The 12,227-nt window shown below is 42.0% G+C and overlaps 1 protein-coding gene across 3 annotated transcripts in view; it reads right to left on the reverse strand.

Annotated features, from left to right (window-relative positions):
- Cep162 (centrosomal protein 162) overlaps positions 1-12,227 on the reverse strand; it is a 65,964-nt gene that overhangs the window by 4,550 nt on the left and 49,187 nt on the right. For all 3 annotated transcript variants that reach the window (XM_030244438.1, XM_006511263.3, NM_199316.2), the window contains 3 exons: positions 9,519-10,162; positions 7,576-7,717; positions 5,859-5,957 (listed from right to left, as the gene is read on the reverse strand). In XM_030244438.1, the coding sequence (XP_030100298.1) occupies positions 5,859-5,957; positions 7,576-7,717; positions 9,519-10,162 (885 nt within the window). The remainder of the gene's footprint in view (positions 1-5,858; positions 5,958-7,575; positions 7,718-9,518; positions 10,163-12,227) is intronic.

Raw genomic sequence — 12,227 nt, forward strand, 5'->3', positions numbered from 1 at the left:
GATAGAGATCTGCTTGCCAGAAGAGAATGGCAGGGGTGGTGGTGGTGCATACGTGTGCATGTGTGTGTGTGTTAGTTGACTGCTTCCTCAGGACCCCTGGATGCAGACAGACGAATGCACAGTCCTTGCCTTCATGGGGTTAGTCATTGTAGCACCTGCATTTTCTCACCATAAAGAAAATGAAGCTATTTTTTTTTAGTACTAGGAATAAAATGGAGGGAGTTTGAGAGATTTTATGGGGAAGCAACTAACTGCATTTTTCCTATCATATAGTAGGAAGTTCTATTAGAAATCTGGTTTCGCTCATTGCTATAGCAAAGGGAATAATAAGAAAACAAAGATAGATAGATTGACACATTCAATCATGTTTTACACAAAATACTTATTATCTAATAATAACAATACCACTTCCTCCATCTTCCCTAAATTAGTAAGAAAAAGAGTGAGCACAAATGCATATTAAATCAGAGGCAACCTAAGTGTCCTGAGGGTGTCACAGTTACCATAGAAACAGGTGGTCCTGAACCACGGTGGTCTGAGGAAGCACAGGGAGGGGCTCATGCTGGGCACATACATGGTTATATACTATACAATGACTACTAAAACTTATTTAGGAAAAACATGCAGGCATGATGACTGAACATAAAGCTGATGGAGTTATAATTATATATAGAATGGATGGTCAAATATTCCAATTTTGTAAACTTATTTTTGGGGGTGTATGGGAGCCTCATGTATCCCAGTGTTTACCTCTGAGCTACATCACTAGTGTCTCACCAACTTTTTATGTTTGGAAATGAGTTTTCATCCTAAGTCATCATCATCTCATGCAATACAATACCTGTAGCCCATGCCTGGTCTTTGGAGGCCAAAGGTCAATGAGAATTCTAAGAGGACAAGGATCTGCAGGGTGGAGAGCTCCTCAGAGGTGGGTGTCAGGATTCCTCCAGCGGATGCACTGACTGGAATCTTAAAGAACACGGCTGACAATCCACTGCACATTAGTGCTAGACCTTCCAGACAGCAGCCTCAGCTTATTACATTTATACCTGCTTACTGTCTGAGCCACAAAATTAAGGTCCACACGAGACTTTCCTTTGTCCTCAGAATTTCTAGAACCTCGATTTTTCTACTACTGATGGGTTCCGAGCTAGCATTTCTTTCTGTATGCTGGCTAGTTAACAACTGTAAAATTATTTCATTTTATTGGCATAAATTTCATCTTTATAATGGGAAAAAACAGTGCTCACACCTTGGGTATGATTAGCATCAAGCAAACTAATCCATGTTCTTAGCACAGTTCATTCAGACTGAACAATACATCCTTGTTTCTATTATTGTCAGTCTGTTTAATGTGTAAGAAACAGCTAATGGAGCTGTACCAACAGCAACATCTGTCTAAATATACTCTTAGGTAAAGACAGACTTTTAAATTTAAAAATCACATTTGTTCACAAATAACTGCACCTCCAGTCTGTACCCTGTGGGAATAGAAGAGGGGGTAACAACAGTGGGGATATAGGTGATTTTATAGCTTCTAATTACTAACATCTAATATTAGCATATACTGATATGATATGATATGATATGCTCAGTAGCCATAAAATAATGTTAACCAAAGTCTCAGCTGTATTAATAATTAATAGTTACTCTACTTCAGGGTGAGGGTGCTTCACCCAGACTGTGTCACTGGAGGTAGAGTTACGGATTGCTGTGAGCCACCATGTGGTTACTGGGATTTGAACTGAGGTCAGGAAGAACAGCCAGTGTTCTTAACTGCTGAGTCATTTCTCTAGAGCCTGCATGCTTATTTTTATATCCTACAACTTTACTGAACTCTTTTAAATCACTTTAACATTTTTTTTTTTTTTTTTTTTTAGCGTTCACCAGAAATACTGACCACCAGAAATATTTCTATCTACTGGGATTTCTTTTAAATCCTGGTAATTTGTCTTGGAAAATTCAGAATTTTAGAATTTTTCATCTTTACTTTTATCAGATTGATTGTAATATGCCCTAGTAAAGGCATTTGATGTTGCTGAATCCAGTTGGGAGGCAGGGTCCTTTGATCTCTTAGAAGATTTGGGAAACAGCTAAATATTTTAATCAAACAGACTTTTAATGCTTGCGTCTTTTCCTTCTGCAGCTCCCACCATGCAAACCTTGGTTCACGAAATGGTTTTCCACTGGCTTCATAGACTACCTCCTATTTCATTTACAATCTCTTATTTCTTCGGTAAAATTCTCATTCATATTTGGAATTGTTCTCATTTTTGTTCTACTTTCCTATATTCTCTTGCATGAATTTCCTTACAGTCATTAGTTTGAATTATTTTCCAGGCATTTTATAAGTTTCTTTCAAATGGGAATTCTGGAAAATCATGTTTCTGTTTCATGTCTCTTAGGTTCTGGTATTGGTGCCACTGAACCCAATGTGGTTGTCTTCCTTAATTTTGGGGAGTAGCTTTTATAGGAAAGTCTCTTTTTCCTCCGGCTAGATGTGATACGGGGTAGATGATTTGGGTTCTGTTGTAGATGATCTTACAGTGCAATCTCTGTAATTTCCTCAGCAGTGACTGTGTCAGCACTGCCCATGAGCACCTCCACTGTCTAGACTGCAGATTCATGAAAGTAGCTGTAAGTTCTGTGAGGGCTTGTGTCTGTGCTGTTCATGGTCCTGAACTGCACAACATGGTTGGCGATGATCTCAGGTCCCAGGGAAAAAGTGCTGGTGGGGTTGGCCCTTGTGTTGGTAGTCACAGTCCTAATAAATGGAACACGGATGGGAATGTTGCCCGGTTCAGAGCTTGGGACGCACATGCTGTCTATAGAAAGCCCCTTCAGAGCCCTGGCATTAGCACCCTAAGTGGGGGAGGTAAGTTCCCAAGGACACTGCGGATATTTGCTTCAATTATACTTTGAAATCTACTAAGTCACAGCTTTCTGATGGTCCTGGTATTTTTACAAAAATAAACTAGCAAAAGATCTAATAGAATTGACTACTGTTTAAGGATGTACAGTGTACCTTCACTTGTGGCTATGAAAAATGACAGGGATTTAATTTTTCCCTGAGCACCTGGAATACAAAGTAAACTACATGAATGCGCTGCTTTCAGATGCTGGGCAACAGCTCACAGGACTGTGACTCCTGAGAGGAGCAGGGAAGCTGAGCTCTGTCACTGCCTAGTTTATCATGGCAATAGTTCAGCTTAGATAATTCCTGGAGTTTAGAGATGGAACAGTTCATTTCCCCTTCAAATTGAGATGGAATGCTTCAGATATTAGCAACGCTACAGCAGCTCGGGGAAATGATCTCCATAAGCAGCAGCAGGCATCCACCCTCAGAGCATATCACATCTCTGTCAGCAGACAGTGGCTGATGGAGTCCTACAGGGACAAGGCTTTAACACACACTGCAGCTGTTTAGCTTTCGGTGTGTCCTCCCTAGTTCATGAGTGGGCAGAAGTTGTTAGCAAAGGAGTGGGTGGGTTATTTTGGAAATAGGCTATTAAAAAAGTATGTCTGGCCCTCTCCTGCCCTTCTATCTTCTACCACGGGACATGTAGTCTAAAGGCTCCATGAGCTACTGGCATGATGTTTTGTATGTTTGTATTAACAATGCTTTTTGATAAATTATCGATCCTCAGGATGGTTTTATAACAACAGAAAATAGTAAAATAATACTTTCTATTTTCAAGTATCTTGGCTACTCTTAAACTAAGAACTGCCTTAATCATCACTGTGCCAATAAATTAACAAGATAGACTAACAGGAAGGAAAGATGGTTAAAACTGACCTTGCTTTTTTGGCCCTGCAAACATAAACAAATATTTCCTGCCATTATGTTCTAAAAGCTTTACTTCAATTTGGTGAGGTCTTATAAGCTTAAAGATTATGGCTAACAAGATTCTGTGCGCTTCTTGAGGGATGAAATGTAAGCATGTACACACACACACACACACACACACACACACACACACACACACTTAAATTTCCTAGAATCAAAGGGTTCTTCAACCAGTGAGCAGTGGTGGTTTTCCAGAGAAGCCAATGCCTAATAATATCGCACCTGGTGACACAGCATGATGACGGTCAGTGCTGCAGGAAGCCAAATCCTAACATATGCCTCTTTGACAGGTTTCTTCTCAGTGGATGATAATCACGATAACCACTACATAGCAAATAGAAAAGCTCTCTTCTGTTTAAGGTAGCATCTTTTACTGGCAACAGCTTGCTCCTATCAGCCCAGCGAAGAAGACGGCAGATGAGTCTGAAATCAAACCTCACTGTGAAAGTTTCTTCCATTTCTTCCTTCCTACTGTGCCCCACCTCTGAAATCCAGTGGCTTTTCTGTGTCCTGCTGTGTCCACACAGGTTTATCTGCTGAAGGCAGCGCTCTAAGTGTAAGCACTTTCTACTGGTTTCTCCTGCTTGCTCAGCACTGTGGGTGCCAATCAACTTGTTTGCTTTTCTTGAATCTAATTAATCTGCTGTTTGTTAGAGGAGCCTGTCCCAGCTAAGCACTCACAGAACTCATGGACATTATTTTCCTTGACAGTTTCTAGAGACTCAGACAAGGCTTCCTGGAAACCTAATTCTTCCTGGAACCTGTGGTTGGGATCTTAGGGAAGCCGGCAGCAGCCAGTATAACATACAAATTCTTACTAAAACCAATTTTCCCTATCTACCTATCCATCCATCCATCCATCCATCCATCCATCCATCCATCCATCCATCCATCCCTTCCATTCACCCCCTCCCCCCATCCATCCCTTTCTCTCTCTTGATTTTTGAAAAAGGCCTCCCTCTCTATGTAGCCTGGGATGGCCTCAGTCTACAGAGCACTAAGCTTACAGGCATGAGCCACATGGCTGGATTCTCAGATGACAGGGGATACGTCTTCCATTGTCCCTTCCTTTACAAATTCTGATCGTCAGAAGGAAAGCAAAATATAAAACTCACTTCTTTGATATCTGTTACATGTGGCTTGTGGCTGTGGATCTTGAGGCTCTTGAGAAGCCACAGTTTAGTTGTCTTTTTATTTATTTTTTATTTTTTATTATTGCCCTCTGCTGGAGGAGACTCACAAGGCAGAGGTCACTCCAGGTCTTATAAGCCTTGCTACTCAAGTCAGGGTAAAGGACTGGGGAGTTAACAAGTTTTACAAATGGATACATTTCTCCTTTTTATTCTCTAGTTCTGATAGCTTGGCTTTTGGGACTAGTGAGAATACTGGTTTCTGCCAGCTAGAGGGCCATGCTGGCTTGTGTCAGGCGGTTCATGAGAGGGAATAGGGATAGATTGATAAACAGCATTCTGTTTGTTGGGTTTGGGCCTACACTGGGGCTTTTAGCTTCTCAGTCTTTGTTGCTAGGTTGGTGCTGCTGAAGTCCCACCCAGGGACAGCCGTGACTGCATCTGTAGGTCTGTCTGGAGTCTGCCTACTTTTCACAGTAACTTGAAACAAGTCACCATAAACACCACCACTCTTAGCAGCCATGTAGTAACAGGTCTTTGGGGAAGGAACTCTGGATCTTGAGGGGGTGGGTGGCTTTGTTAGCAGTTTTGCTTAAGGACCCTATACTATGCATAGTAAAGCTACAAGACCTACCGATTTAAATCATATGGTGGTTACTGTGTAAGCCATATTAAAACAGGTTTGGGTTTTCATTTCTAAACTGATTACATTTTAGAAAGCAGACTTTATATTAAGTTACTAATGAACTTTCTATATGTGACAAAGACTTCTAGATTATGTTAATATGTGCATTTTTTTGAAAAAAATCTATACATAAATATGAACATAACTAATATCCATAAGAAAATTTATTTAATCCAGTATTTTGGCTATTTCTTACCTGTTTCTGTAGGATTTCTTCTCGAACTTGAGAAACTGCAAGGGATTCCTGTTTACCCTGCAGCTCATTAACTTGACCTTGGAAATGTTTTAGAAGTACCTAGGGAATTAGGACAAGTGGAGTTAGTCTCCAGCAGCCATACAACCCCGAATGCGCCTGACCTCATCTGATCTTGGAAACTAAGCAGGGTTGGAGAATTATTTGGCTAATAAGGCTCCTCCTTGAATACTACGTAGATCATATAAGAAAGCCAGCTCAGGACTGAAAACCGCTTTAGGAGTAAACCTCTGTCCGGTGTAAGCTTTGCAAATGCACAGGATTAGCTTCCTACTTTGTGAATAAGTAGGATTTTAGTTTTTTCTTAATTAAAAGGTTATTAACTCAGGATAACAGTTATAATATCTGTGAGCTAAAAATGTCAAGTTCATAGTTTAGATAAAGGAACTGGACTCCGTGAGCAGACCTCCATCAAAGATTCCAAGACTGCGGGGAGGCCCAGCTCTCTTCTCTGGGATACTCGACCTTCACTGTTATAATGAGGGGATGGTACCAACTTCCATGGAACTGTTTTACAGTATTACACCTATCATCTCAGGAAAATACATGTGTGTTACCCTCTCACTGTCCCAGACTGTCTCTGCAAATCACCTTGGTGCAATGCCAGCTGCCTTCTGACACCTGGAGAGGACCTGCAGGGCTACCTGGAGTGCTACTTGGAAAAATACTTGAGGAAAACATTTAAATTATGTCTCAGCGCATTAGGAGAACGGCCCTGACTCCCTTGCACTTCATCCCCTCAGTGCTTCCACATGGACCTCTTTGTAATGGGGCAGTTCCCAAAAGGTTTGTCCTTATTTAAATTTCCCCAATGAATTGATGAAGGTTTTTTGTTTTATTTTGTTTATTTTGTGTGTGTTTCTTTGGGTATGAAGGAAGGTAGGAAGTGGTTACAGGTGGGAGAGATGGCCGGAAGGCATGGACTTTCTGAAGCCTTCCTTCAGCTTGTCTTATCAACATATAAGCCTTGAGGAAGGCTGGGGAGCAGAAGAAACTCTTAGCTCCATTCGCCTACGTCTCCCTTCTTAGACACTGTTTTAAACTATGCTGTATAAAGTTCTATTTCTAGCCTAACAGTACAGAAAACAGTCCCCTGGCAGCTCTTTTCAGATATTCCAAGTTCTTGTCATCCAAGCAGGAGGACAGCGCTCTCAGGAAATGCTGATGATTTGACAGTATTCCCTATCTCAGCTCTTGAAGCTGTGCCTCCTATGGGCTGCAGCTGTGTGTCTCTGTTTAGTACTTTATCCCTAGTGCCTCACTGGGTGGAGTTATTATTTATTCTATGATGAATGGTAACGAGCAGGAAGAGTGCATTTGGAACTTTGGGACTTGGGGTGGAGGGAGGGAGGTCAATAGGCAAGCCCAAGTGATACGGTCCTAGTCAGCTAGACATGCCTCAGTCACCTGTGACCGCACACTAGAGGAAGATCTGAGAAATATCGGGGCCAGTCTGTATAAACACTTATTTAGAGGGCATAATTTTAAGGTAAAATGTTAAATAGATAGTATCCCTTCTATATGTATAAAAATTAAGTCAATAATTATTTTCCATTTGTATCATCAGTCTGAAAAAAATACAAAGTAAGAACATTTCTACAATAAGTCATATTCTGTCAACAGTCTTACAAATACACCATCAACGTCTTAGACCAGTTACCTCTTGAGTTGCGATTTTGCGATTCAGTTCAGCTACTTTGGAAGAGGAGTTTTCTATTGCATTTTGGCAAAGGAGTTTCTCTATTTCCCTCTCATGAGATGCTTTGAGGGACGCAATGTGCGCTGCAGCGTCGTCCTTGACCCTGTGGAACAAACACAAGGCAGCATGTGCAGTGGCTCTCACTCATGTAACGCAGGGAGCCCAGACATTATCCAAGGCCTGGAAGCAGCAGCAGAAGGGAGTTCCCCTTAAAATCCTCAGTGGTTTTTATTGGCAGCTCACAAATATTTGGGCATGCAAATGACTACACGAATAGTGTCATGTTGTGAGAATACAAACATTTTATGGCAATTCTCAGACAAGGAATTATTTACTTAATTCGTATTGTATATGTGATAATTCATTTGTCTCACTGACAAAGTACATGCATCCCAGGATAGTTAAATAAGTGTTGAGGCGACAAGTCACTGCGGCTAAGAACTAGAATGACAAGACAAGCATCAGTTGCTTAGTTGCTATTTCTCTAAGGAAGCAGTATAGTTAATGTTCTAGGAAAAGGAAAAAAAACTAAAAACACTGATAATAACCAGTTATAGTAAAGAACAATTTCAATCCAGGTCTGGGAAGACTTCTCATATTGGAGAAACAGACTAATAACATTAGCAAAAACTTAATGACAACTTTCCTATAAAAAACCTTATATGGCAAACGTGAATTTCAAATTGTTTCTAGGAAAGACTGCTATTCTCCCCCAATTCCTTTAAATTAGGTTCAGTACTGGAGAAACTGGGTTTATTATGTAGCTACCATGGTGACTCAGTCACCAATACTGCTGTCAATCAATCAATAAGCATCACGGCCGCTGTTTCCATGATCACCCTGCTTGAATGAAGCCAGGAAGCTGTACGCATGCAAAAGCAGCGCCATCTCCCATCTGTTCTTTGGGAGCTACAAGGCTGGCGATAGTCAAAGCTTGTGTAGAGTTGTGGGTGGGGTGAGCAATCTTCTGAGATTTGCCAAGAAATGTTTTGTGGAGGAAGCAGAATTCCAAACACAACTGAGCAAGAGAAACAAAGAAACATGGCAAGTTAGGCCCAGAGACTGATAGGAGAGTGGCCATGGAATCTGAGACGAAGCAGAGCAAGTTGGTACTGAAATTTAAGGAAGTTGGGAGTTACTGAAGCGCACAGTGACCAGATGACTATGAGGACATTTAAGGAATATTTTTATTTGTTATTATTATTTTTTAAAGCAAGATGATTGGAAGAGAAATGAAGGATGATGGGGTGGGGAAGTACGATGTACTGTTTAGTATAGAAAGGAAGGTGGTACAGGTGGGAACATTTATAGGCATATAGCATCTTCTAGACAGTAAACTCAAGCAATAAGGAGGTAAAACTGACTGGCAGTTGGAATCAGCAGCAGCAGGCAGGGAAGCAGGGCTGTGGGGAGGATGAGCATTGAGTAAAGGACAGGAATCCTGCTGGTTGCCCTGGAGACACGGCCTGGGCTGGCATAGCGTGTCAGGTCATCAGAATCTGGTGTTTTATCCAGTAGGAAAGTTACTACACAGGAAGTCCTCTATCTTCACATACTACTGCACATACAACAGAATAAACAGACCAGCCTCATGTATCTCAAGCTGGTCTCAACTTGCTTCACAGCTGAGAATGACTTGGGACTTCTGAGCCTCCTGCTTCTATCAAGTGCTTGACCACGAGGATGGCGTATATGCACTACACCCTGTTTCTGTAGAGCTGAGACCAAACTCAGGCTTCCACAGATAGGTGGTAAGCATTCTAGCAGGCAATCAACTGCAGTTTCTTAAAATGTAGTTTTGAATTTGTTTCAAGGTGAGCTATTATAGACAAAATATGCCTCATAATTTAAAAAAACCGAGCTTCTTTTGGTTCTCATGCATCTATGAACAATTTAACCTTTACCTTTTCATGGAGTTTTCAAGTTGGCATACTGCTGCCTCAGATTCCATCTTCAGCTTACTTCTCTCTAAAATTAAGCCCTCCAGCTCACTTCTCAATCTGTAGTTTTCTTCTAAGACCTCCGAAATATGAGAGTCAGTAAAGGTGTGTGGGTGATACAGTTTGCCATCCAGGGTTTCAGGGAAAGCATTCCCATGTCCTCTGTTTGGGTCTTTCTTCAGCCTTTTGGCAGCCGTCTCCTCTCTGCTCCTGGGGATCTGCCTCGACAGCATCATCCTTCTCTCCTTCTGGAGCCTCTCCACGGTCTTTGTAAGGTCTTGTATCTCTCTCCCCTTCGCTGCCAGCTCTTCATTGAGTCTCGCCAGTTTTGCCCTGGCCTGCGCCTGCTCCACCTGGAACTCTATGGACTGGAGGCCCTGATCTCCTTTGTCATTCTTCTTGTGTTCTAAGTCAGCATTTTGATGTTTGAGAACATCTATTTCAGCTTCCAGCTTTCTTACAGTGATCTGATGGGCTTCCTTTATGTCCCCAAGTTCTGTCTCAAGGGCCTTCAGCCTGGATGAGCTGTTACGCTGGCTCTGCGGAGCTTCCTTCTGCCTGTGGGCAAGCAGCTGTTCCTGCTCCTCTAGCCGCTGTTCGTACTGAATCTGAGGAAAGAGTTCAGACCCTATTAAAACCCTGTTACACACATCATTACTTAGTGAAGCCCTACGTTTTACTGTATTCCTATGAATCCTATGTCCAAACACTCACATATTCTTATGTGTTCAACTTTCTTTGAAAATCTAAAACTTCATACTAGGCACTGGGCTTTGTTCTCTTGATCTTTAGCTGTGCTTTCAAGCAGATAATGGTCTGCGGGAGGAAAGCAGCCCAACAGCTGCCACACCCGTGACACTCGCAGTAGAGACACAGGGCAGGGCGGAGGCTGCAGATACCTGCAAGACCTGAGGAGGTGGGAAGGCTGCATGGAGACAGGGCATTGACATTTGTCTTCATGGATGAGTCAAAAATGGGCCAAGCAGATACAGGGCTATCTAGGAACAGGAGGGTACACAAAGGTTATTGAATTTTAGTCTACCAAAAATCAGAAATGAGAGCAGGAAGTGGCAGGTAGTGTGAGGAAGGGCAGGAGAGGAATGGGGTAGGGGACTGTAAGGGAAGAAAAGTTAATGTATGTAGATTTATAGACTTCACACTAGAGTCCCTACGTGTTCAGTGAACTTTAAACAGTAATTATAATCATTCAGTTGAGTGTTTGTGTGGTATATACCTAGGTACATATGGTTAATTGATTAAAGTATTTATTAAATATCTAGATACTTAATGTAATCACACAGAAGTTGCTCAAGGGGTAGCAACAAACATGGAAGTGCATGGTGTAGCTGTGGCTCAGTGGTAGAGGACCTGTGTAGTACACACAAAACCCTTAATGTACCCCAGAATGACTACTTAAAGAATGTGCGTGTGAGGGTATGTGCACATGCATATAGACTGATATGTGTGTGTGAGGGTATGTGCACATGTATATAGACAGATATGTGTGTGTGAGGGTATGTGCACATGTATATAGACAAATATGTGTGTGTGAGGGTATGTGCACATGTATACAGACTGATATGTATGTGTGAGGGTATGTGCACATGTATACAGACTGATATGTGTGTGTGAGGGTATGTGTACATGTATATAGACAGATGTGTGTGTGTAGGGGAGGGTATGTGCACATGTATATAGACAGATATGTGTGTGTGAGGGTATGTGCACATGTATATAGACAGATGTGTGTGTGTAGGGAGGGTGTGTGCACATGTATATAGACAGATATGTGTGTGTGAGGGTATGTGCACATGTATATAGACAGATGTGTGTGTGTAGGGAGGGTGTGTGCACATGTATATAGATAGATATGTGTGTGTGAGGGTATGTGCACATGTATATAGACAGATGTGTGTGTGTAGGGAGGGTATGTGCACATGTATATAGACAGATGTGTGTGTGTAGGGAGGGTATGTGCACATGTATATAGACAGATGTGTGTGTGTAGGGAGGGTATGTGCACATGTATATAGACAGATGTGTGTGTGTAGGGAGGGTGTGTGCACATGTATATAGACAGATGTGTGTGTGTAGGGAGGGTATGTGCACATGTATATAGACAGATGTGTGTGTGTAGGGAGGGTGTGTGCACATGTATATAGACAGATGTGTGTGTGTAGGGAGGGTGTGTGCACATGTATACAGACTGATATGTATGTGTGAGGGTATGTGCACATGTATACAGACTGATATGTATGTGTGAGGGTATGTGCACATGTATACAGACTGATATGTGTGTGTGAGGGTATGTGCACATGTATATAGACAGATGTGTGTGTGTGGGAGGGTATGTGCACATGTATATAGACAGATGTGTGTGTGTAGGGAGGGTGTGTGCACATGTATATAGATAGATATGTGTGTGTGGGAGGGTACAGGCATATGCATATAGACAGAGATATGAGTTGGGGCAAGAGGAACTTGATAGAACTGGGGTAAATGCTTACACAAAATACAAGAAGGAACTAATCAGAGCTGGATGCACCAGGCTTACAAAGCAGCACTAAAGGAATTTAAAGTCTGAAGCCCACACACGTAGGGGATGCTGCTCTCACACAGCAGTGCCTGCCTTAGTCAAGTGGGCTGCAGAGGAAAAGAGCAGCTGATATGTCA

Source organism: Mus musculus, chromosome 9 (assembly GCF_000001635.26).
Source record: "Mus musculus strain C57BL/6J chromosome 9, GRCm38.p6 C57BL/6J".
NCBI classification, from domain to species: Eukaryota; Metazoa; Chordata; class Mammalia; order Rodentia; family Muridae; genus Mus; species Mus musculus.